This window comes from Temnothorax nylanderi, unplaced genomic scaffold (genome assembly GCF_030848795.1).
Source record: "Temnothorax nylanderi isolate EJ_2023f unplaced genomic scaffold, tnyl_v1.0 TNYL_tig0006_pilon, whole genome shotgun sequence".
Classification (NCBI taxonomy): Eukaryota; Metazoa; Arthropoda; class Insecta; order Hymenoptera; family Formicidae; genus Temnothorax; species Temnothorax nylanderi.
The window spans coordinates 113,994-140,884 of NW_027249068.1; the positions used below are offsets into that span (position 1 = coordinate 113,994).

Consider the following 26,891-nt stretch of genomic DNA (forward strand, 5'->3'; position numbering starts at 1 on the left):
TCTACCCATGAAAGTTCTGGGCGGAACGACGCTTGTCATTCGATTACCTTTCAGTAGACCTGTTTAAGAGTCAATCGGGACGGGATGGCGCCTATCTTGCAAATTAACATGATTTTCATTCGACTTTCCCTTTGTTTCTTTTCTGTCTCTCATCTTCTTCCTTTTCGTTTTATTACAGCCTTTTCTCTCCGCTTCCATTTTAAAAATATTCAGCAAAAGAAGATATCCTCATTAATCTATCCTCATTCATTTTTATCTTTCCTATTTTTTCTATTTTCTCATTTACATACAGTAAAAATCAATTATATATATTGCGTGTATGTGTTTATATACACGCACAAATTATTTTACTCGTGATTTAAAGAAAGCGGTTTAATTTTCGAAAAAATTTAGTTCCTTTACAAATTCCCTTCTCTTTTTCCGTTCTGTTTTTTTTTTTTTTCGTACACTCTTCCTTTCTCTTGTTAATTTTTCTCTCGTTGCAACGCGAGAGATAAACAATATTTACATTCCAACGGTTAGTTATTTCACACGTTACTCGAAATAAGCTAATTGGGCACGAGATAAGGTCCAGCTTCGTATATATGCGTCATCAAGCGACCCCTCCCTATTCTTTCTCTCTCCACGCGTTTTCCCTCGGCTTTGTCCCGCTCGCCGGGACGGTTGCCCCCGTCGTTTGCCTCGTACCCTTCTCCACGCGCTAGAGCCGGCTTCGCGTCCCTCTCGCTCCCCCGGTGTGCCGTGCCGGCACGGAGTGGAGCGGAGCGGAGCAGCAGCTGACGGACGTAACAATGCGTTGTTCCTGGGGCACGGTAGCGCTATATGTCCCGCACAAGTACCAGAAGAAAACCGCCACGATAAAGCGGCGTCACCGACGCTAAAGGGTTGGCACTTCCAGCCGTTACGCGGGAACGCGATGTGAGCCGTCCCCCTCTCCCCCCACCGGTACATCACGCACCAGGTAAGAATCAAACTCGATCGAGAGAGCTCTAAATAATCTCCCTCTGACCTGCTTAGCTGCGAACAGTCGAGGAGAGGAAATTTACGCGAAGATGCGACCACGCGTAGATCTTCCTCGGTGCGAAAGGATGAAGCGAGCGGACGATATGTTGCGCGAAACGTGTGAAAATACGTGAAGTGAGAAAATCGAATCCACAGTTGTACGATCCGGAAAAAAAAAAAACGAGAGGATGCTGAATCTCTCAGAGAAAGAGAGAGAGAGAGAGAGGATGCTTGTCAATAATCTGACGTTGTTCGACGTCGCGCGGCTCCATTCTCGGGACGCTGGATATTATCCGCGAGGATAATAGCGCTTCAACGAGACTAAAAATTGTTCTCGGAGTTATAAAAATAAAAATGTGGTAAAAAATAAATAGGTCAAACGTCAGACAAAGCAAGAGAGATATAGTGGGCGAGAATTGATATGACAGGATGTTTATAACGATCTGAGATGCAAACGTCGCGATTGGAAAGTGCGCTTTATCGAGCAGAGCAATTCTGTGGAATAATTGATATTTAAAGCAGTGTGCGAGTGTGCTCTATATACATTATAAATATAAAGTGAAACTGTGGCAGGGACCTCGCGCTCGTTTAACGTTATGGTAACGTGCGTTACCATATTTTCCGCGGGCGGAAAGCGCGCGTTATCTGCCGGCTTAGTGAAAATGCATCCGCGAGAGGAGTAGTATTTCCATATAAATTACAAGCGGTACTCGCCGTATAGGTTTCTACCGGTTACTATTTCTGTTGCGCAATAAATACGCGGTATACATTGAAATATGCACGAACGTGGGGGCCCGGCATTTACATGGCGCCCATAACACACGCTCACTCCGCCTTCGGAACTTAGAACTCCGCAGCGTTATTGATCGATCCGGCCGCACGCGTGTATACCCTAACGCGCGAAGTAATCGCGTGAAAACACCCCCCCGGCCGAATCTTGTAACGACGCACGCACGTGGGGCACGATACAGCGTGAGTATTGCATGATGTTTCTAGCAGATATTCGCGGTGATGTACTATCGTCGATATACTAGACAAGACGTACAACGCCGGCAACGTGAAAACGACCGGCGCACGTGGAGCATTTGTGCTATCGCTTTTGACTATCGCGCGAGTTACGCTTTTGATTTTAATGAATTCAGTCCGCAATTACGTGAATTGCTCGGCGTAGAATTCATGAGGAATATCCCGTCGCAAACATGTTATTACAAACCTGTATTTGCATGCTTTGGGATAATACGATTTAATTTTAGACGAATAAAGAATATTTCTGAACGACATTGTATACTATCAAAAATTTATATTCTGAAACTATATATAGTTTTAATTATATGTTTTAAGTCGATAGCTAGCAGGGCTAACCACAGAACGTGGTTAGCCCTGCTAGCCATCGACTTGAAACTGAACTCATTAACTCATCTAGTCTTCTTGAAATTTAAATCATAACAAACAAAATTATTTTTTTCTCTCTGGAACAATTTATATGATTGTTTTATCAAAATCATTAGAGTAAAAAGTTATTGCTTATTACAGTAACATGATAGTACCTAAAGAGTTAAGTTAAGTTAATTAATCCAAAGCTGAGCTGAAGCTGAAGCTAATTGTAAGACTCATCAGCTTCCATAAAGATCCGTTCTTGTATGCGTGTGTGTGTGTATCGTAGCACGTCATTGCGGAAAAGGCAGAAAAGGGGCTATATCAGGAGTCAATGATCCGCACGCAGGCATTGCTCTCTTCTCAGGCTTCACCGGCAACGAGCGAGGTGTCTCGTCGGACACTTCCTCATCGGTCATCTGTTTTCTAGTCTCTTATGTTCCTTCATTACGTCGCGAGCACACTTCCGTCAACATGGCCTTAAAAACGGTACATTAGAAATGAGGTAAAAGATCAATATAAATGATCTTTGCAATTTCAAAAACATGGAATTGTTAGTTTTCTTAAGATAACGAAGAGAATTAGTCGAAGGGAAAAAGGGCAGCCTCTTTCCATCAATACTTCTTCCTTCTCTTTCGATTCTATCCAATAAGGAAATCCGAAATAAGGAGAAACCTCAAAGAGCTTGATTATTCGTAAGATAAAGCGTGCGATCTTTCGACGCTTCGTCTTTCCCTAAATTGGCGGTCTCGACTTGAAGAAGTTTCTCTCTTCGACTTCTGTTTATGGACTCAAAATGAAGAAGGCACTCGGAGGGTACAATTAAAAGTAAGAAGGAACGTGCCCTCTTTCTGTCGGTGCCCCCGTCTTTCCGTAAGACGCGACCAGCAGAGAACCTTCTCTTCTGATACTCTTTATGGACTCAAAGTGAGGAAGAAACTTAAATGCTACGATTAAAAGCAAAAAGAATCGTGTCCTCCTTCTGTCGATGCTACTCAATTTCCCCTTTCCTCCGGGGTCTACTTTCCGCTTCTCTTCACAAATGGAAAAAAAAAGGAAAGAAATTCGAAGAGCAAGAGCGGTAGATTAAGCGCAAGAGAGAGAGGCGCCCTCTTTCTGTCGATGTCACGTCTTCCCCGGCGAAATCGCTAAGAGATCGCTTCTCTTTCTAATCCGCTTCCGGATTTCCGGCCTTCCTGCGAGTACGCGAGACGAGAAAGTCCGTCTCTCTCTCTCTCTCTCTCGGTCTTCCTCGCGGGGATTGAAAGTAAGGAAACTCGGGAATCCATTATTAATCGGAGGTTGAAGTTGTCGAGTGTTTCTTCCCGTTCGTGGAGAACGCGAGACCTCCTAAAAATAAAAGATACATGTTCCTCTTTCTCGACCTCTGCATTTCTCTTCCGAGACTTCACAGAGTCTCTTCTGGGACACGAGAGCCGACGAGGAGGGATCTGCTCCTCGTCGTTCTTACTCCCCGAAAGACGCCCGGAGGAACGAGGGAGGAGAGAAAGGAGGGAGAAAGAGAGAGAGAGAGAGGTGAAAAACGGCGAAGAGAGGAAGAGAAGAGCGAGCGGAGAGTAGGGAGCCGACACAGCCGGAGGTACCCGGAGGAGAGAGGTTCTGTTATCCGGTCGCGGTCCTCTCTCCTCTCTCTCGCGGTGGTGGCAGGTCAGTGTTGCCGCGCTCGCGGCCGTGGACGGCCGTCACCGTCTCCAGGGAAACGTCGTTTCTCTCTCAATCGCCATTCTCGTGCGCGTAGCGGCGAAGCCACTGCGGGGCGTCGCGTGCCCTCCACGAGAGCGAGAAGAGTGCGGTGCCCGCCGGCGGCGGCAGACGACCCGGATAATGCGCGACACGACCCCGGGAGTAGCACCGCCGCCGCGAAGCGACGCCACTGCGACCAGGTATGCGAGAGACCACGTACCCCGGTGCGGGAAAGAGGGTCCCGAGAACCCGCTTCCGTTCCGTTTCTTCGTCGTGACGCGACTGCGGAGGGATTATCGCGCCGAGCGGCGAACCCTTCCGTCACGGTGGAACCTTGTTTGCTCGGTTCGGTTGAATGCGCCTGCTATATATCTTGGGGTTCGCTGGACCCAAGATGCCTGGTTCTCAAAGACTCGTTTGTCCCACAAAACGACAGGTCTTTGCGTAATTTCATAATTCTTTATATACGCATGCATTAGATTGATGCAATGTTTGTACGTTTATGCAAAATGTTTTAAAAACTGATTTCCAATCGGTCGTATAAAATCGAAAACAAAGTCTGATTAATTTGAAAAATAATCGAGGAATAATTATGATTGAATGATAGAGATAAATAACAATTAAAATAAATAATTGATAAGTTAATAGAACAATGTGGCGAAGGATGAAATGAGAGGTCTACTTGGCACATTTTGGAGACGTGAAACTTCACACTTACGTATTACATAATAAACACATCTACGAATAAAACGGAACTAAGAAAAGAACGTTTTCAGGAAAGAACTACACATTATCATTCACTAGTTAAAGCAGTGTTCCTTTGAATGTACGTCAGTGCTAAAGTTAGATACAATTGCCGTATAACTTTTCAAAGTTAAAGAGAAAGATGCCAACTGAGAACACTCACCGACACTTAGCAATCACGTGAAACATCAGACGGTTTACTAATTTGTATTTAAATATTATAATGTTCTCTATAAAGATTCGGAATTACAATCTAAGATATACACCATCTACATTAGCATGCTAAAGCATTTAGGTTTGACTAATTATCTTCGAGGTTATCGTTATTCGAGTAACAGCACTCGGATACACGGAGAAGATGCAAATTTCCGTCGATTGTTACTCGGTTCTCGATTTTTTGGAGCGTCACGACGTCGAGCCACTTCGTCGTAACAAGATGGAAAGGATCAGGCCCCGTCTTCCTCGCGATATCTTCTTCCTTTCTTCAACAGGTCGCGGTCGCAGCGTCACGCCGCCGTGAATCGCGCTTCGCTTCTCGCTCTGATACTTCTCGCATCTGTTTAACATTGATCTTGAACTCCCTCGCGTAATGGAGATTTTTAAGACAACGCGAATATATGGAGTGCGTTGACCCTCCGGGGCCAAGGGAGACGAGCCGATAATTCCCCAACCGACGGCTCCAATTAGGCTCCGATGAGCCGATAATTCTCAAACGCGCCGGAAATCTCTATTACGTGATCACTCGGAAATTCGATCTTGTGACATTTACCTTTTTGTCGGATTCCGTGGAAATGTGAAAATAACTTCACATTTTACTCTCTATGGAGTAAATACATGCGTAACAACTTAACGGTGGAGTATTACCCGTATCCGCACAATTAGATAGAATTTAATTGGTACAAATGTTCCCGTTATTGAAGATTCTTTTCGTTTTCCCTATACATAAATGTCCATGCTCGAGAAGCGTTAATAATTACGAAAGCCACGCGTGCATCGCGCGGGCATATTTTCGGTGCCAGACAGCTCCGCTTCGGGCGCGGTATACGAGAATACTGCGCACGGGGGGACCAGACGTGTACGTCTATGTAAATATGTAAATACGTTAAGCGTGGCGGGAAACAGTCGGAGCCGTCTCCGCTTCTTTCGGCAACACGAGAACAGGTTCCCGGCGGCTTTTCTAAACCTCCAGAATGTACTGCCTCCAGACGGATCTTAGCTGTCCGCAGGGAGTTAATTTAGGAATTGCCTGTACGCGATAATTACGGGGGGGGGAGCCATTAAAAGATCGAGAATTAATTACGACGCCTTCTTTTTCTACGAGGTCTCCCTCGTATATTACCTCATACGTTTCTCGTCGTCGTAAAGAACGTTAGAATGCCGCGAAGAGGATGTCGTTTTGATTACCGGTACACGTATTCTTCGTCGTTCTCCAGTCCTGCGTTTGTAGATTTTTATATTTGACGAGCTTTCATATGTAGTTCCCAGGACCTTAAATTTTAAGATTTGAAATATCTTAAATAATTCTTCAATTCACGTTTTCAAAATCAACGACGCTATTCTTAGATCAATACATTAGTGATTAGCTTTTCGTATTTTGTATTCTGTGAAGATTTAATAAAATAGACAGAATTTTTAAAGACACTATAATACAATAATTTTAAAGTAGCACACTTGCAACTTTAAGAGACTGATGTGGCATCAGAGAATCTTGCATTCTTAGATACGTGCACATATATATCTAGGATCGCGCTAGACCCACGTGTTATCTGATTTTTCGAGCTGCGCATCCGAGTACCACACAAATATACTACGTAGGCATTTTACTTTGACTCCCGTAAATTCCGAGATCTCTTTATGCTTTTGAATTGTTGGACGGCAAGACGTGGCCTCCTCGGACACCCGGTATTTTCCCCGATCGCCTCCGTCCGAGTCCTTTTTCTCCGGATGATTCTCCGAAGTTTCTCTCTCTTTCTTTATTTCTCTGTTTCTCCCTTTCCCTCTTTCTTTCTCTCTCTGTCTCTGGCGTTGCACCTTGCGCCATAAAGTCCGACTCGGCGTCGCGTCGGGCGGCGTTATGTACGGCCTGCAGCAGCGTAACGTGGCGGTGCAACGCCGAGGCATAAGACAGATGTTGTCCCGAGGAGCAAATAAAACTCGAGGGAAAAGGAAGCGAGACGAGATGACGATGACGGGGGACGGACGGCGACAACGACGACAACGACGACGAGCGGAGGCTACCGCCTGCCGTTCCGTTCCACATCCATTACCTTTTGCATCGCTCGAGTAAAAGCGAAGAAACCCGGCCAAGGGAACACGGCGAACTCCGTACAGCGCGCGCAATTAAGAAAGCAATTTAAATGTAGAGAACGTACCTGGCCCCCGCATTCCTTTCTGCGAAATTTAAAAAAACGGACCCGACAGACCTCGAGTACCAGCGCGAGTACCCGGCTTTGCCTTCTCGTCGATTTCGATCGACGTCGATTTTCTTAAACGGAATTTGTCTCAAGTACCCTTGCAGGGTACTTCGTATCTCGCGGAAGGAGAAACGATCGAAGGATCGTCGAGAGATCGGCATCGCGCAAGGAACGCGCGTTCGCGCGGGGATTGGAAATTTCGTGCCGGCCACTCACGGTGCCGTTAAGCAACGGTGCATCGCGCCGCATAGTCGTACGGCGGAATTGTCGTGCGACGTATATCGTAAATAATCGCCATCCGAGCGCGGCAGGTCGGATCGATTTAACAGCACGGTAATTCCTTAGCGACGGAAGAGCGTAATGCACGGAGAACGCGGGTTCCGTGCAGCGCTCGCGTTTTCACGCACGTGATTCCGGGCCCCCCGCGGGCCCCACCCCGGTCGATGCTGGCTGCATTCCGAGTCACTGCACTTTCCAGCGCGGTCGCCGGCCGCGCGCTTTCGTTCTCCGAGAATTCTCGCGGAGCAAATGCCGATTAAGCGTCAACTATTCACCTAGGCGTTATTGAAGATAATCGACGCGCAATCGTAGAAATAATCGGTTCATTCCGCTTCGCGTTTCTCTCGGGGAAGAATATCTTATTGCCGGATCGATGGATCATTTATTAGGGACGTCTAATCCGAGACCCGTAAAAGCAATCGGTCATGTCTTCGTCTTCTCCCCGCGCGCGCCTCCCCGAGAGGAATTTATCGACGGGATTTAAGAGTGACACGCACAATACGCGCTCGCTTACAGCTGCAAAGCGGCGATTTTGTATGTTAAGTTAACGGTACGGTAACGGTCGTACGCGGATGTTAACTGCGCGATCCTTAATGCTGCCGTAATCGTTGGTCCATTACTCAAATTACTCGCCGTCGCTATTTAATCGCGTGAGAGATGCACCGTGGCACGCAATGCCAGACGCGATATGCGCGCGTTGCATCGCTCCTCGATTAATTGAGAAGAGTATTGATTGGTCATGGAATCGATCCTGCGATTGCTTCCTTAATTCTTTATTACTCCGCACGAAAGACGTCTCTTTCTCCGGACAATGCTAATCTTTATTTTTATTATTATTTGTCATTATGATTCCAATGTAGGAAAATGGGCACATCAAATTTGAACTCTTTGCAATCGAGACATTCTTATACCACATGCAGAATGGCGACATTAATAATTCATTTATTACTATTCGTTTATTAATTTATTACTATTGATTTATTATTCGATATGGTAACAACGTCAAGAGTAATATTATGATGCCATTCCATTTCAAAACTGTTGATATTTCATTATTGCTGTTATGATCCTAATGTGACATAAGAAGATATGGCACATGAAATATTTAAACCCTTTACAAATGAAACATTTTTATACCATGTAGAATAACGATATTAGTGATTAATTTATTACTATTTATTCATAAATTTATTACTATTAATTTATTATTAATTAATTACTATTGAGTAAATTCATTATGCGATTTATTATTCAGTATAGTAAGGCATTCCATTTTAAAGCACGCTAATATTTCGTGCGATCGATGCGAGATAGGGGTAATCGCAATTGAAATTCTTATATACCGAGCGTGCGAGCAGGAGCGCGCCGTATCAACTATAACGGCGTTCGCCAAGTTAATTGCACGGGGACGAGATTTCAGGGTGCCTCCTGACAGTCCTGACGGCGGTCGGAAGGGTGGCGCAGGCGCGAGTCCCTTCGAGAGGGAAACCGACGTGGTTCGGCGGCGATTTACCGGGAGGAAAGACCGAAGTTTCCTCAGTGCTTCCGCGCGCGCCGAGTACTCACGATCGCCGCGAGCTTCCGCAGGATGTGCCCGCGCGAAACTTCGGCAGATCCCTCGACAAGTTGTCGCGCAACGATAGCAAACGATGTGACGAGATCGCTCGATGTATCAACGTGATTAATTACAGCGCTAGCTGAATTAGCAGAAATTCTACAAAGCGAGCACCGTTCGCTTAATCGGTTTCGTGTGATTCCATCCACGGGTATCGAGAGTAATTTATTTGTAATTATTGCCCTCGACACTAATATCGCTTTGGACTTCACTGTAATTCCGTTGGGCATTAGTTGGATATTAATTTGCGGACGAATCGACGATGAATTATGAAACGGGCCTCGTGGATCGAGCGTGCTCGATATTCCCGTTCAGAAGTTTCACAGCCCGGTACGCGATTTAAATAGAGAATGATTTTTTTTTCTGCCGACGCATTTTGACAGTTAAATACTTTCAGATTTCGAGTCGAGCGAATTCTGTGACTTTCGTCGCACAGCTCGAAGTGAATTTATGTCTCGAAATTTTCAAGAACTAATTCAAAGAAGGAAATTAATATTCAACAAATAAAACAGAGGCACTGAGCCATTTAATATTAATAATATTATTAATATTTAACTTTCATGAGAGAGAAAACGTTTATTTATTTCATTAAGTTTACTTAATTAAGGAAAAAAAGTCGGCTCGTAGAAAAATATATTTTACTTTTCATAAAACGTGTTTCTTGCAGAGTGTATAAAACGTTGCGTGCGGATCTTTCCTCTCGAGTCAGGCTCTCGAAGAGGATGCCTATTCATTAATCGTAAACGCGAAGACTTTCCTCGCCTGACTTTTTCGCGTATGCAAACCGGTGGAACGAGATGCTCACCGGCGTGCAACGGGAAAGCCGTTGAACGCGAGCATTCGCGGCAGCCCCGCGATGTTTCGGGAACGGTGATACGGGAAAGACCCCGAAGTAGCGACTCCGCGGCTGTTTAGCGGCGAGCGTTTCCGGGACCCGGCGAGCACCCGATCGATACCTTTATCGGGATCGCCGCCGAGGCCGGTCTAAGAGGTGTTGAGAGTGTGTCGGAGAGGAAAAAAAACATGCAGCTACTTTCCAGCTTCATGGGTCGGCACACGAAGCGAGGAGCCTCCTTGAAAAAAGGTACGTCGCGTCGCGGATGAGCGCGCCGGTTCCGATGCCACGTGACGTTAATTAGCTTTAATCAATCCGGCGCGCGGCGCCGGGAGAAGGGAACACGTGCGCGAAAATTTCACGCGGCATTTCTCACGGTGAAGAGACGAGCCGCGAGATTCGAGCGACCGGGACGGACGTCGCACCCGAATTCAAGAAGTTCTCCGATTCCTTCGAAGGGGTCACGGAGAACGGCGAATCCGAATTTTACCTCAGCGATAGATAAACGTATCGGTAATTTACTGAACGCGCGCAAGGATAGATCCTTGCATGAATTAACCCGATCACGCTTCGTTAACTCCTCGCTCCTGGTAAACACGAAGGGATTAACTTCTGAATCATGCGGGATGCGCTATAATTAATGAAATATATTGCGTCGTATGTGGAAGTAATATGACAGGTTATTTATCAGGATTTTTTTTTAAATTGGCGCAGCAGGTTATTTCATTCTCTCGCGACTTAACTCTCGACGTGATGCCTCTTTCGCAAGTGATCCGCATCGGGCACGAGCGGTAAAATGCCACTTACGGTCAGTTTCCGTCAGCGACGTGACGACGTATCCGCGGTACAAGTCAACGGCGAGTAAAACGCTTCGTACGAGATCGTGGAGCGTTTCTCTCACGTGAGCCGCACACGAAACTATGTAGAACGCAACGATGGAATATTAAGGCGAAGTGGGGGGCGGGCGCATGTGATCTAATAACTTATTTGATCGATACCCTCGGAAATGCCTTCGCGTAGCGTCAGCGCGGAGCCGTTCACGGCTCACGCGATGTGGGATGCTCCGTGACCAGTTTTGTACGGTACGACGATCATCGGGAGCAACGAAATTGCTTTTCGTCGAGAGACCCATCCTCGGTAAACCACGTGGTTGCCTTGGCGAGGCACCTGATTTCCGCGTCTTCGAAACACCCGAAGGCGTCACGGCCTGAATATGCGAAATGCGTTGGGTCACCGATTAACGCGTAAGAAAACTCATAACTTCGAGTTCCTCTACGTGCGCTTCAATTTCTAAATATAAATTTTACACGACGCGCGGGACTTATGTTTAGTTTATCGATTTTTATTCGTCAACCGTGGTGGCGCCGCGCCGCGCCGCGCCGCGCCGCTCTTTCTTCCCGCGACACGCGCCGCAACGATTAACACGTAGCGCAACGCTATAATACCGCATTCGAAATGCGAAGCGTGATTCGCCAAATTCAATCTGCGGAAGTAATTACTCTCTTGGCACAGCCGTACGCGACGTCGACCGCGTGAAAGGTTGCAGACGCTAATTCCACCCCACATGCGCCTCCATAATGTCAAGGTCGCATCCTGAATTATCGCCCTCATCCTCGAGCTTGATTCGCCATGGAATCAGTGTATTACAACTATGTAATACCCTGCGACACTGGCTAACTTTGATGTCGCGTAAATAACTTTATCGATTAGAATTTCGATAAGAATCGGTTTTTAAATATGCAAAAAAACAACAAGAGCGCTTTTTCTAAGCGAGATCTGATCGAAGTTCCTTTTTATAACGAATCAGGCCAATACGAGCCTGCAAGCGCGGATGTTCGCGCGATATCGCAGTGATATACCTTAGGATAATTTTAATTATCTTTCAATCGAAGCTATTCTCGACCTCTACTCGAATCCTTTTCAACCAATGACCAAACGCGAACACTGTTGTTTTTGTAATTGAGCAAAGTATTAAGCAACTTTCCGGTCTAGCATGTTTCAAAGATATACTCGTAATTTTATTCAAACGTTCCATAAATATAAGGTGTACTTATAAAGTCAGTCAATATAGAGACACGAGTCAAAGGGCCAAGTAGAAACGATCATTAACCGAGACAGTTAGCTTAACAAATGGCTGGGAGATATCCGCGGGATATGTCACGCGAGTGTATCGGAGTGCATTCCTCCGCAGTAATAACTCTTACTCGTGACATTTGTCCTCGCTCTTTTACCGGCGCGCTGATTGATATGCACTGCAATACAGAGAATTGCAAATTTATTATAGACTGCAGACTCGCGTTTCTCGCTTGAATCAAATAAAGCTCGATTAACTCTTAGGCAATACATGATTTAAAAGAAAGGCAACAAGAGGAAGCATAACAAAAAAATGTAAAAATCTATGCTTTGCTATAATAATAAAATATGAAAAGCAAAAATTTTATAAAGCAGTAAGATTCTAATTATTCCCTTTTTAATTGAAAATTTTACTAAGCTTGTTTTAAATCACATAAATAATATCGAAGGTTTAACAAATTTATGGCAATATTAATGCTTTAGCAATCAAAGATTAAAAAAAAATTTGATTTAATATTGTATTTAAAAAGGAAATAATTGATTTATTATTATAATTATTAGATAATTATAATAATTAATCTAAATAATTGATCTAAAATATATATAGGTAAATTATTATGGAAACGCTTATTCGATATATAATTACGTAATCACTCACGCAACATTTTATCTCTTTTATGCTATACGTATAATTGTCCAAGTTATATTTAGTTGTGCACGAGAATTTAAATAATAAGAGAGAAGTTGTACTCCTCAATTTAAAAGAACTGCTTTAAATATAATTTCATATTTGCAATGACATTTAAAACTCCTTATAAAAGATAAATTATATTTGAAGAGTCTAGCAAATAATGAATATCCGTGCTCAAATAATCCTTCCATTTAAATAATCAAAATCCTTTAATTCGAAATTATTAGTAGAAATTCAAACATTACTAGAAATTGAAGACCCGCATTCTCCCCATGTATGTCACGCTAAATGCGGTCATTTAATTCTCACTTTATCTCGACTGCCTCCTCTAAACTGAGTTTAAATCCTCCCTAGATATTACACATCATACATGTCTTTATAACATTATGTACATATATGTATATTCTCTTCTTCAGGAAAGCGCGAATCCATCGGAGGCGGGAGTCCTTTTGGTAGTTGGCCGTATTCAACGGGGGGTCCGATCAGACCCCTTTGCAGTAACGTTGGCGGCGGCGGTGCGGCGGGGGGCACCAACATGACACCCGACGACCCCGCGCCCGACGAAGAATTCGCCCTCGCCGTCGCGCAAAAAGCACAGGTACGGCTGTTTATCATCGGCTTTTTGCTCGGTCGAGCCGAATAATAAATTCTTGATAGCGCAACAACCGAGAGTACGCGTGTGCCGTACTCTCATATGTCGAGTCATTACACGCCGATCAGGAAATAGGCCACTTTTTCATAGACTTCACACTTCTTCTTCTTCTTGTACGTGCGTCGTAAGTACCTCAGTCAGGACTCGTTTATTTCAATTCATTAGCGTATAAATGGGGCACTCGAGAAAAAGATTTTTTTTCCTGATTTACAATTCGTTTAAAAGTTACGCTAGGTATAATTTTTTAATTAGCGAAGAGAAACACCATGGAGATCAAATTAGGCTACTGGGATGAAGATTATTGAAAGATCGAATTATAGACCCACGTTATATGGAATATGCAAAGCGTAGAGATGATCATGAAATATTGAAATCCGATGAAGAGCTCGTCGATGAAAATTGGAGCACGCGCTTCTCGCGCTACGAAGCTACAATAGTGTTATTAAATCGTGCGAAGTATACACCGGGTACGTAGTGAGACAAGCTCAAATACCTATTTCTCGCGTGAAACGCTTCTCGAGAGCGCGAGCACGTATATACGTGTATAGCTTCAATGCTCCGTGTCCGCGTGTCCCCGTGTGCGCGGCGGGGTTATTTTTCCAAAGAAGCCCACGCGAGTTGAATCGTCAATTCCGTAAAAGCGACTGGGCACAATGCTCCGTGAAGAAGAGAAGAGCCGTGACGATCTGGCGACGGGTGTTCGCGATGCACGCCTCGTGCGCATCGTTGAACGTTCAGTGACGTTGCCGGCCGCGTTGTGGCTATTGTTGTCGAACTCAACGATTTTTTACGTTCGCCTCTGCGGTTTTAAGCCTCGAAGTCGACCTATTTAAGCTTCGACTGGCTACGTGGGAACGTTTAGAACAGCACGGAGACGTGGATTCAGCTTTGATCTCGATTATAATTCAAATTTGAATTATTTGCCGATTTATCTAATTTGGGTTTTCAATTTAGTGGAGCATCTGTAATGGAAATTAATGATTTGAAATTGATGATATTGCAGAGCATGGAGCAAAACAGGTTTCACAAACAGAATTAGCCAAAACGATACGTATGAACGAAGTTATTTTGTATTTTTGATGAGTAAAATATACGATTAATTAGGGAAATTTATGTAAAAATTGTAATTGTAGAGTAATTTAAAGTGTATCTCTACCTATCAAATTAGCAGTAATTTGTTAACTTTGTAGTTTCATTGCTTGTTGATTTCGTGTCCATCAAATTGAATTTTGAGGAGAAGAAACTTCTTCTACAGACCGTGTCTGAAACTGTTTAAATATTCTTTGCATGCTACATAATAAATACTGTACGGTATTATATAGAGTTTTATATATCCCGAGATTATTGGTTTTAATTTACATAAACTTTTAATAACACTTTTTATTAGGCAATCAAGATCCAGTTCCGACCATAAATGGCTTTTTCTCTAAATTGATTGCATATCATATCGGTCCTGTTCCACTTATTATTGTTAATAAGTACATTTTACTTGAAAGCTCATTTTTCTTTCAAAAAATTTTGCTCGTATATGTCGAATTAAAATTCCAAGAGAGCAAAATTTGTTTAAACGAACGATTCATCTTTATTTATTTAAATAAAACCTAAAAATTAAAAATAATATTGCAGCATAAAATTTGCAGCTTGGAAGATATTACTTGCGCTTTGGTATTTTAGTTCAGAAAAAAAATCGATTCCATATTAGGCAAAGGATGAATAATTAAAGTCATAGCACCTCGTGTACGAGTACTGACTTATTATTCGACGTCTAAATTTATGAATGCAGAACTGAAATTATTATCTGCGTGGGAAGTCACTGAAGTAATGCTTTCCGGCATGGAACTCGTGGGATTTCTCGAGCGATCTTTATCTCGCACTCTTGTCTAGCTACGCTGCCAAGAGTAATTAGCACTCCGCTTAAAAGGCAAAGTCCTTCGAGATCAATTTCGCACACGTGCTGTATTCGAAAGAAGCCGGTCGTTTGAAAAACTCTTTTTTCATATTTAAAGATTCACCAGATCGTAGTACTCATTTCACTACAATCTAATTAACACGAAAAAAGTTCTTACAAAGCGAATTTTTAAGGACAAGATAGTCGAAGAAATTCGATACGTGCCGCGTTTTGAATTGTTTTTCGCAGAATGACACGGAATTTTCTTTAATTAAAATCTACGTAAATGCGACAAGCTATGACGCAAGACTGAACTATTTCGCTGATAAATAACATTTGCTTTGCTGTAATTTCTGTAAACAAAGAAAATGTAGCTCTCGAAACGCGAAGTTCCATTAAAGCTCGTTCGGGGACCAGCGTCCATGTACATTACGACTTCACTACGCTTCTCTTAGCATTGGACAACTTTCCAATTAATGAAACGTTACGTTCTTGATGGAACGGGTCGAATTACTATTGCGCAAGGTTGCGCGTAGCGAACGAGTACGCGCGCACCTTTCGACCTCGAGACGAGAACGGGAGGTGCGTGGAGACCTCATCTCTCTCGCATTAATATCGCTCTACTTAATTTTAAGAACGGCGCGCACTTTACTTCGCAGACGCGGAATGAACTGCCCGATAAAAATCTTGCCCTCTTGAATCTTGCTTCAAAATTTGTACGTGACGAATTAAAAGTTCTGACTCTTTAATTGCTTAACGGACTGTCGAAAAATTATTAGAGCATATTCGAAAGATTTTATTTTTCAGACTAGCTTAAAGTGAACAGTTTCTTAACGAAAATATCTCTTTTTTTTGGATATTCGGTACGTCTTTTCGCGCAGCTATTTGAATATTCAGCAGCAACTTGCATCGTCTCCTGCTATTTCTATCTGAAGAGAGATATGTATAAAATTCCATATAAGACTGTAAAACTTTCTTGCGCTCATAATTTATTATTTAACCACCGGGGTTAATGACGTTTTTCGGTGACGTCAGAGAGACTTCTTCGGCGTTGCACGCGACGTCGCGTGTGAGCACGTGGGGATCATGTCCTACATCCTAGCAAGACGAAGGTACGACTTCTTGGACGACTTGGTGTCGCGTGACGTCGCTTTCACTTCGCGGGCCCGGGGACGAAAAGATTTTCCGAGAATATTCTGAAATTGCGATATGGTACGGTCGTACGATCTTACCGTCCCTCGCGGGGTAAATTGCTGTTAATGATACGCTGCGAGTGAACGTACGAGCGGACTGTCATTGCGGGGTTGTTTTGTATCGCTAATATTCCTTTATGCTTCTTTACGTCGGGCACGGCAAGGTTGCGCATAATGCACCGGGCACACACCATCTGCCTGGTATTCAGTTTCACGTACAATAAATATTGAGAAATATAAGAAGTGAGAAAATCGTATTTTTAAAATCGCACGGATTATCGCGTAACTGTAATAATAAAGTAAAAATAACTGAGAAAGTTAAGGAAGGAAAAAACTTCGTTAATATTTGAAAATTTACCGAGAGAAGATTATGATGAAAGATTGATTATTTTTAGGATATAATTCTTCTCTCGTTTTGCTTCCGATATTTTTAAATTTTATGATTTTGTCAGTCTTTTAATTTTAAATATATTCTCTACAATGTGAAATTACAAAGAAAATTAATTTGATTAAGGTCATTTAAAAAGAAGGAAACCTGACAATATTAGATTAGAATATAAGAAGAGAGTTAATATAATTAAAAAATATAGAGTAATATACTTCAAGCTAGGTAGAGTTTAATTGAAAATAATTTTCAATTAATTAAATACGAGATATTAGTGGCGGTATAATAAATGAGAGTGGATGGTTCTCCGTGGCATTCTAATTAAATCTTAAATCAAATGTTTCCGTCTTACGTAATCTACCAAGAACGAATTACCTTATAAACACAGATAGATGACGTAATCTACATTGACCTGGCAGTTTTTAATATTGATGTTAATGCGATACTCCGAGCGCATTATGCGGCTCGATTACCGCCGGATTGAGTCGCACGCGTGACGCGAGGGTGTAAGATACGAGGAGCCCTCGAATTTATTTGATACATGCAAATGCATGCGCATGAAACGCACCGGATGAAATATCCCTTTGCAGAGAGATGCAGAGGCAATCCGCACCGCGCTGTATCTCGGAGTGGCACTCGCGATCACCTGGATAATAGGAGCGGCGGGTCTGTCCCTGGCGTGGCTGGTTCTGATCCTGGCACTGGCAACGACCGTCGTTAAGGCGAGGTACTCCCGGCTCCTTCAGACGGAATTGCAGCACGAGCTGGCCAGGTTACGCAGGAGACGGGCCCTGTACAAAGACGAGACCGCCGAGTGGCTCAGTCTGCTCCTCAACAAGTGGCAAGTACTGTTTGCAGCAGTTATCGCTAATCGCCGGAGAGAGAGGAGAGTGCGCCGTGTGCCACCTGGTACACGCCAATGCGGTCGTTACATTAATTAAGTGGTGATTTTGAAGAAAATCTTTTTGCTCTTTGTTTATTTATCGCGGCGTTTTATCGCGACTTGCTGGCGAAAACGAAAAAGTCGATTATTACAAGGTAACTTTATATTATGTCGATAATCGCTTTTGTTAACGAGTACAGATTTTTCTTAACAGCGAAATTGGTCGTGCAAGATTGACAGCAACCGCGTATAACGCGTTGACAATCAATAAAAATATAATAGAAAGGAGAACGTCTGCGTCTGGAGAAGTTTATGTATCGTCTAACGTAGCGATTACGTCCATTATTACTGTATATCTCGTGACCCGGGAGCCTCATTCTTCCGTATAGCTGTGATTCGCGGTAATAACGCTATTGTAATATGTCAGCGCGGTATACACGTATACCGCGATTGTCCTCGCATCGAACGGGTGAATGAACTCCTCGTTCGGGAACGAGTACTACATACGCATTTGTAAACATACCGCATTCCTGACGCACGTGGTATAGATGTGGCCTTTCACGTTTCTGCTGCCCGTGCCGCGCGGATAAAATCCTTGCGGCTTGCCGCTGTCGACACGCGTCGAACCGAACGAGTCGAATCGACCGCGTTTAAATAAATCGCAAAATGCCATTAGGTCGTAAAGTCTGTGGTGAGCTCGCGAGATCTCAAAATAGTGTTGTTTTTTTTAACAGATATGGAAGAAAAATGGATACTGTGCAATTAAACCTTTCTTGGAATTAAAACTTATCAAAACGTGGATCTCTCTCTGTTTATTGCATGGAATTAAAAACAATAGAAAATGTGTAAAAATTCTAGAATTAATTTCTAGTTGAAAAAATACGCGATTTAATTTCGAAAAGATTTATTAGATTAAGAAAAGAAAGTACGATCGCATCGACGCGTCCAAGCGATTTTCTTCACACGCGATCTTTTCCTCGTTTATTGTCAACGGCTAAAAACGGCCGGTGCGGCAAGCGGCAATATAGGCGCGCGGAAAGAGTGCTACTTATTTGGATAGTTGATAGACCTGTTCGAGCATTCCTGAACAGCCCCGGCCGCGGGTTTCTCACCGGCCAGCGGCAACATCTACATGCGGGGAAAAAGCGGTGAATTCAGCGCGACGCGCTACACACACACACACACACCGTACGCGTTATAAAGAAAACGACGACGCGATCGCGCATGGCGCTTATTTGATCATATGCGAACGCAGGAAAAGTACGATAACTTCGGAAAAATTCCTATGGAAACGAACACTTGTAAAAAATTCCGTGGTCTCTAAAAAGACCGGATAAATAACTTGCGGACAGACTCTAGTTCCAAGCACGATATTCTAATACGAATATGAAAGCAGTTTCTATATTTATTTAAATTCTTCTCTCGGAAGAGACAGTGATATAAAAATTAAAGGTGCAATTAATAATTTTTTTGTAAAATTATGAGAAGTAGTATTTAATTGAAATAATAAATAATACAATAGAAAATTTACTAATAATAGCAGAAGAAATAGTTTTAGAAATTTAATCCACTCATAAAATGTATTTAATGTGTCGTGTAAGAGAAATATTTAACGAGAGAATTCTACACGATGGAACACCTGGAAGTGCCGGACTGGGACAGACAAGATGTTATCCAAGTACCCTAAAAAAATGACAAGCGCGTGGGCACTCTGGACACGTGTTAATCTACTTGTCTGTCCTTTAATCTATTCACGAAACCCGCGTGGGTCGCCAAGTATTATGCGAATCGACTCGTTTATCGATGACGAAAATGGGATGTAGTTAACGATAAACTCAGAAAATAACTCGCCCGTTATGGCACCGAAACGTCTGTACGCGTTTTTCACGCACGAAAGAGCGCTTCATCTGACATTAGATCTGGCCATTCACTTAATTAAACTGAATGTTTAATGAATCGTAACTCATATCACTTTGCTCCTCGAGATATCTATCCGTAGAGATTCAATATAAAAGGGAAAAAGATTTTCATGTAGATTGAAAAGACTGTCCGTGTCCGTGATAAAACGAAAACTAGCGCTTGAATTAAAACCTTCCGATAGAACGCAGATTAATATTAGAGCTCTCGATTACGTATCGAATGTTATTTCTTCAGGTGGAGATTTAGCGCTGCCAGCATATTTTCCTTGGCGAAGGAACGATTGGAACCTCTTCTCAATGAAGCCAAACCCGGCATACTAGGTAAAAACACTCTTCGTATATAAATACACGTTTCGCTCGCGACAAGAGAGAAAGAGAGAGAGAGAGAGAGAGAGAGAGAGAAAGAGCGCAAAAAAGTTGGCTAAAGAAATTAATCATCACTCGAAGGATTCCAAATTACTTCGTCGTTTAGCGGCTTCATTGTGACTCTAGAAGAGATACTCGTTTTTCAGGTCCATTAGAATTACGCGAACTCACTCTCGGCGAACAGACGCCGTGCATCACGCGCGTCAGAACACTCGATTGCTGCAGCGATGACGATCTTCCCAATAGCCATCACTTCGGCCAGACTAAATTGTCCATCGAAGCGGACCTGCGGCTGGACTGCGAGCAATTCCGCATGCTCATCACCACGCGGTTATTTGGTAAAGGGTGAGGAACAAAGAATTCACCGTATTAAAAACCGTTCGAGAACTTTCCAAACAAAGTCGCAAATATTATCGTCACTTCAACGCAAATATTCACTGTTAAATATTAAAGGATGTCATTTAAATCAATACCTTGAGTTAAATAAGTTTTGTTATTTTTAACTACCACATGTGTCGAAATTTATTATTTAAAATAAAACAGTATTATTTTAACTCTATTGGTTTAGTTAAATTAACATTGTTTTAATAAAATTAACGATATATTAAGTAGGAACAGTGGTGATGACTTATATGGATGGTTAAAAATCGACTCGAATTGATAATTTGACGAATTTAACAGTGTTTACTTTTACATTGTCGTGTCATTAATTGCAATTTATTTGTTTGATAAAAATCTAATTTAAGAATTTAATTTAATTTTGTAATATTCCAAGTTTGCTTTTTTACCAGATCATTCTGATCTTACTCATGATTTTCTTATTATCTTCTTATTAGCTTATTATCTATTCTAAAACAATTTTGTGAATCTTTTTGCAAATACCTCGGCAGTGTGGGGATGGATATCGATCTAGCGGTGGAAAAGCTATCGCTGTCCGGCACGATCATCGTCAATTTAACACTGAACACGTCGGCGCCGTTTCCACACGCGACAGGGCTCAGCGTGAGTTTTCTGGAGAAACCGGACGTTTGGTTCAGCGTAAGAATCCTACGAGCGGTGCAGATGATGGAGATGCCGTTGATCAAGACCTGGATTCACGCGGTGGTCACCGACGCTCTGGCCAGCTGGCTGGTCGACCCGGGCCACTTGGAGCTGAACCTGAGGGCGCGGGAGCGACCGGGTCCTGGATTGGATTCCGTGACCAGTTCGTTGCCGCAAGGAGTGCTTACCATCGTCCTGTGCCAGAACGGTTGTTCTGGTGAGTGTTCTTCGAATCAAAACTGCGAGTAATCATACGGCTAGGGCTGAGATCCAGACAGAAACGGCTATCGACCGTGAAATTTTCTTTTAGCGTGATTTAGCGTAGTTAAAACACGTATGGTTTTACTCACTATGAATATTCCCGTCAACACGCGATTGTTGTATGTTATAATGGACGCACAAACCATTATTATGAACTATTACAAACTCGTTAGAAAGTCCTTAACTGGCGTTTCTCTATTGCCAGCAAACGTCGCTGATGAGGTGAGATGGCTCGTGGTAACGGTGGGCGATCAAAGACGGATCACCTCGAACTTGAGCTCCACGTGGACCGAGGACGTATCTTTCTTGGTCGGGCCGTTAGACAACGAGAGGATCACCATCAAACTGAAAGCGAAACGTCTCGTTAGTACAATCACTTTGGCGCAGTTCGAGTTAGCGTTAGGAGTCTACGACTGGGAGAATTCGCAGATGTAAGTCGGCATTGACGGCACGCTACGCCACATCGCCCGAGTATTTCATGTCGATTTTTTTCAGTCCTTACGTTATCGGAGTGGATACCGAGTTTCTCACCAAATTTAGCATCCCCCGTTAATCCATTCGTTTTTAAATAAATGGACAATTAAGCAACATTTGTTTGTGATTCGATTATTTAGCAGATTATAAACGTTACATAATTCACGCACTAGTCGCGTTTGACTCTCAAAGCCTACTTTTTCCTTGTGACTTGTTAATTCTATTTGTTTTTGTTCGACAGCGTTGAAACCGTATTACAACAAAAGAAACCGTCCCGCAGTAGTGCTAACATTCCGAGTATCAATGCGCGATTAGAGTACACCACTCTGCCGCACTTGGACCCCGACTTACCGCAGCCAGAATTAATGGCCGATAATATGCATCTTGCAGGTATATAAAGAAAAATATTAGTAATGTAATATAGAATATATGAAACGGAGAGAAGCACTTGCAATTTGATATTAATTGTGAGATAAATAATGATTTCTATGAAATATCCGAATTACATTTCTTTTGTCGCGATCAGCATTATCGTATGAAATATTTTCAGTGTCGCGAGACTCTTACCACAAAGCGCACAAAGCAGGTAAAATAATCGAAGTGTCGTGTAGTGAAAGTTGAGCATGATTGTGTGCAACGTTTTTTTGATTTAATTTGACAAATAATGTTTAATTAAACGTACGCTTGATGGTTTTACTATCAAGACTTTTATCAAACAGTAAAGCTTTCAGGCACGCTAAACCTTTCGCTTTTATATTGAAATTTTGTAGACCGTGAAAATTTGTAGAAAGTCTTTGAGTGTATTTTTTTTCGTAATAAATTGAAAACAAAGATATATTCGCCTTGTGATGCGTCGTAATTTTCAGGGGTATTGGTGGTTTACATTCATTCCGCTGACAATCTCCACGGCGATACTGTTCAGTGTAATCCTTATTGCATGCTGTTCAATAACCGGAAGAAGGTAAATGCAGTTTATGATGTCGTTTTGAGTACGTTTGCAATGTTTTAAAATTATATCTGAGCGGAATATATTAAAATTAAAGTTCTATGTGGATTTTTAGGTGAAAACAACGCATTACATTCGCTCGACCACGTCCCCGGTTTGGGACTGCAGAGCGCAATTTTTGGTGCAGGATTACACGCAAGTGTCGCTGAGCTTCGTCATTTATTCGTGGAATATAGTAAAATCGATGGATACGGACATGCTTGGACTGGCCATGCTATCTCTGTCTCAGGTAATCAAATTCTTTTTGACGAAACGGACGATTCATCACAAGACCTATAGATATAACTATATAATGAAGAAATATTTTAGATATGATAGTATTTAAAATATACCTTACAAATTATGGACTTACCTCGTTTTTGTTTAAAATCCTTTAATTCATGCCACATTAATTATCTTACAATGTTGCAAAAAATCTCCAAATAAAAAGTAATTTTTTTAAAGGACACAACGTGGATCGTCAGAAAGGAACTCACACTCAACGGTTCCAACATCGCCTCTTCCATGACTGTCTCCGTGCTGTTTTATCCTATCAAGAGTGTACAACAAGTGGTGAACAGTCGCAGAAGCAGCCTGGTTCCAACTACATTGGACGACGAACCGAAAATCAAACGGAACAGTCTGCCGTGGATGCAACAGGCGGTTCGTTATGAAACCCTACATTTATCCGGAAAAAAAATTTCTGTGTGAGTGCTCACTCAAGTCTTAAAATACTTTTAGAAGCTGCTATTAACGCACAAGGACGTCGATCCCGCCTCCTCCGATATATCCAGCCTCCTGTCCACCGGAAGTGGCTTGATGGAGGTGACGTTGTTGCGGGCGAGAGATCTCGTCGCAAAGGATCTCAACGGCTTCAGCGATCCTTTCTGCGAATTGAAACTGAACAACGAGACGAAATACAAGAGCAGTATAAAGAAGAAGACGCTGAATCCTTGCTGGGACGAGAGTTCCATCATGGGCTTGCCGAAGACCGGAGAAGCTTTAGATATCGTAATTACATATTTGTCTCGCACTGAAATTCTATCTCTGAAATAGAGAGATAATTTTTTTTTAATTTGATCTTGTAGTTGTTATGGGATCATGATACTTTCGGCATGAAGGATTACCTTGGGAAAGTATCACTGACTCTCGACGATATCAGAAAGCTGTCGAACAGCGATCAGTCCCATTGGTTTCCGCTCAGAGAAACCAAGACGGGATCTATAGAGCTGAAAATTAAGGTCTTGTCGGAAGAATGCGAGGTAATATTTGTGGATAACAATATAATTTCAACATTCTATAATTTATCGAGTAATTTCTCGTTATAAATCTTCGCTTGAAATTATTTTTTCTAGACGCAAAGCACGTATGCAACCAGCAATGTCAGCGACAATTCTTCTCGTCTAAACACCGAGCCTGATTCCTTGTCGAGTATCGTGCGGAGGCCTTCCATGGAAAAATCTAAAATACGTCTGCACTTGGATCCGGTTGTGCCGCCACCACCTCCACCGCGCACTGTCACCCTCCTGAAGCCAACTACGTCCAACCAGTCCGGTAATGTCACGTTTTAAAACTCATATTATACGTTTAACATTTTTCTAGACTTTTAATAAACAGAATGTTGTTCGATACGGCTTCCTAGATAGAATTTCGGTATATTTTCACATAGATAAAATCAGCATCACCAGCAAAGAGTCCAACGAAGTGAACGGGACGTCAAGTTTCTGGATTCCGAAAGTCATCACGGAGTCGGTCGCGAGTAATTCCATTGACGAGGCCGACACCGCCAAAGTGATCGCAGAGAGACGGGCCTCTCATCACAGCTTGACCCCCAGCCCCGAACAGAGCTTCGGCAAGAAGTTACCGCAGTACAATAGTTTCCGTATGATGAAGCAGAAGGTAAACGCGTCGAGTTATCCAATGATCGAAACGTCAGCTTTGAGGTATTTCGTGTAATTGTAGGTGAAGAGGGGTTTAAAACTTCGTAGATTCCGTTCGGAAGTGACTATAGAGGATAAGACCGATAACAAGGGTATCACGTTGAGCCTGGAACCCAGAGGCGGCGGGGAGGCCGACGCCACGGAGCTCTTGTCGGAATCCGGTCTAGCTCACGCGGTGTCGCAACCAGACATGCTGGGTAGAATACGGCAGCCCAGTCCGCGATTAAGATTGAGGCCGAATGGTTAGTGGATAGTCGACATCATCATACGTGATATTTTAATGTAACCATGCAGATATTTTCACTCCAGATCTTTGTCACTCTTATTAATGCACTTTGCTTACAATTGCAATTTATTAATACACACTTATTAATGCAACCTGAAACAGTAAAACTGAAAAGATAAGATAAAAACAACATGTCCCTTTTTTAAATTCTTGGTCCTTTTTTTAAAGAAAAACGACTAGAGCTCTCGAATTTAATGCTGAAACATAAAATAAAAGAGAATTGTTGGATTTTCAGATTTAAAAATTGTCAATGGCACTAGAGAGAAGTATTCTGGAGTGGAAGGGAAGGTTCTTCAAGCACAGGGTCTCCACGTAGCGCACATCGCCCAATTGTACTGCCGAGTAAAGCTTCAAACGTAAGTTGTTAAGTAGTTAATGATGACCGACAATAGTTCGCAGGTGATTAAATTGAAGATTTCCAGGAGCACCAGTCCGGATAAGATTGTCTCGCCTAACGGCGGTAAGACCATCGCGAAATCACGACTCCTGCCAGCTATGCCTAATCCTCAGTTCAGCATAGATTTCCATATAGACGGCGACGGTGTACCGAGGCAGGCGTTACTGCTATTTGAGATCAGGAGCGCCAGCAAGGAGCTGCTGGCCAGTCGACGTATAACTCTACACGAATTGCTAGGTATGACATTTTAAGTATTCTCAAGTATGAGAATAAGATATCCTTAATTACGTTAAAATATAATTATGATATATTATATATAAAACATATAATTAATTATATATAGTACATACAAATTGACCTCATATAATTTTCTTTTATTTTAATTATAGTATAGTTTTAAATATGTATATACATATATTTTAATATCTTTGTTTTATACATTCTTTAAGTTGTCATTGTTCATGTGTTTGCGCATATTATATGAGATTCGTTTGAATGCATAGGTGTATCTGCAGCTAGCGACGAAATTCACACGTGGTTGGCGCTGAATAACGGCGCATCACTGGAAGTACAAATCGCTCACGGAAGGGAGCTTAAGAATAAGTCGTCGAAAAAGTTGTTCCGCTCTTGGTCGGTTCATCGGATAGGGAAAATATGAGAGTTAAAGAAAATCAGATGCTGCAGTTGTGTATCTATTTAACACTCATTCATAAAATCACAAGATCTTCTCTTCACTCGTTTCTCGGAATAGAATTTAATTTCGAGAACGCGAATTCCGTCAGCGTTCATCGCATTAATGAGGAGTGGATAAAAATCCTTATTAATGCGAGGAATATTTTTGCAGGTCGATTATCTTTTACAAATCTTTTTACAAACTATATAGATAGATTCTTAATATCACATCCAGCAACTGTATGTATTAAGACTTTAATAGCATTCCATATGACGTTCATCTCAGTTTTTTTTGTATGATTACATTAATGAGAATTCATTATTCAAAATATAATTTTCGACAAAATTTTACAAGATGAATTAAAGAGATATATATATATAGAGAGATATATATATACGTGTGTTAAGTCCTAATTTATGTATATTATAGATTTTTTAATATTTGCAAAATTTAATACAAAAAATAGATTGAGATATCAATAAGAGATATATTAAAATACCACTTCGTTCATTTATAATTTCTGATATATTACATTTGTACATTTACACATGTATTGCTATTTTATAATACAATATATAACATAAACTGTAATAATATAATAATACTAATAATAAGTGTATATTTTGTATTACTCAAATATATTATATATATTATACATACAATATTATATATATAGATATAAATATATTATCAGAGTTTAATTCAAATTGCTTTTATATCACACAATTATTGAACATTACAGATATGAAATTTGTATATTTCAATAGATACAAACTTGCATATATAAGAGATTATATGACAAACGATACGCTTTTTT

At 42.0% G+C, this 26,891-nt stretch overlaps 1 protein-coding gene and 1 long non-coding RNA gene across 9 annotated transcripts; one reads left to right on the forward strand and one right to left on the reverse strand.

Annotated features, from left to right (window-relative positions):
* Positions 1-708: 708 nt before the first annotated feature.
* On the forward strand, positions 709-26,781 carry LOC139777137 (uncharacterized). 8 transcript variants are annotated; one of them, XM_071714357.1, is made up of 21 exons: positions 9,071-9,462; positions 9,800-10,216; positions 13,148-13,329; positions 17,440-17,690; positions 19,887-19,972; positions 20,164-20,362; positions 20,908-21,275; positions 21,525-21,750; positions 22,035-22,183; positions 22,344-22,379; positions 22,660-22,754; positions 22,855-23,028; positions 23,244-23,441; positions 23,520-23,789; positions 23,867-24,040; positions 24,134-24,332; positions 24,448-24,677; positions 24,741-24,960; positions 25,240-25,360; positions 25,427-25,638; positions 25,905-26,781. In XM_071714357.1, the coding sequence occupies exons 2-21, from the start codon at positions 10,156-10,158 to the stop codon at positions 26,057-26,059; spliced, it is 3,606 nt and encodes a 1,201-aa protein (XP_071570458.1). In that variant the 5' UTR covers positions 9,071-9,462; positions 9,800-10,155; the 3' UTR covers positions 26,060-26,781. The 8 variants fall into 8 exon arrangements, with proteins under 8 accessions (XP_071570502.1, XP_071570510.1, XP_071570518.1 ...); XM_071714383.1 differs by having other exon boundaries at positions 9,071-9,303; XM_071714376.1 differs by having other exon boundaries at positions 9,071-9,292.
* Positions 15,682-20,991, reverse strand: LOC139777374 (uncharacterized). The gene is made up of 3 exons (XR_011719340.1): positions 20,900-20,991; positions 17,418-17,640; positions 15,682-16,467 (listed from the first exon to the last, which is right to left on the reverse strand). It is a non-coding gene; the product is annotated as an uncharacterized lncRNA (long non-coding RNA).
* Positions 26,782-26,891: the final 110 nt, after the last annotated feature.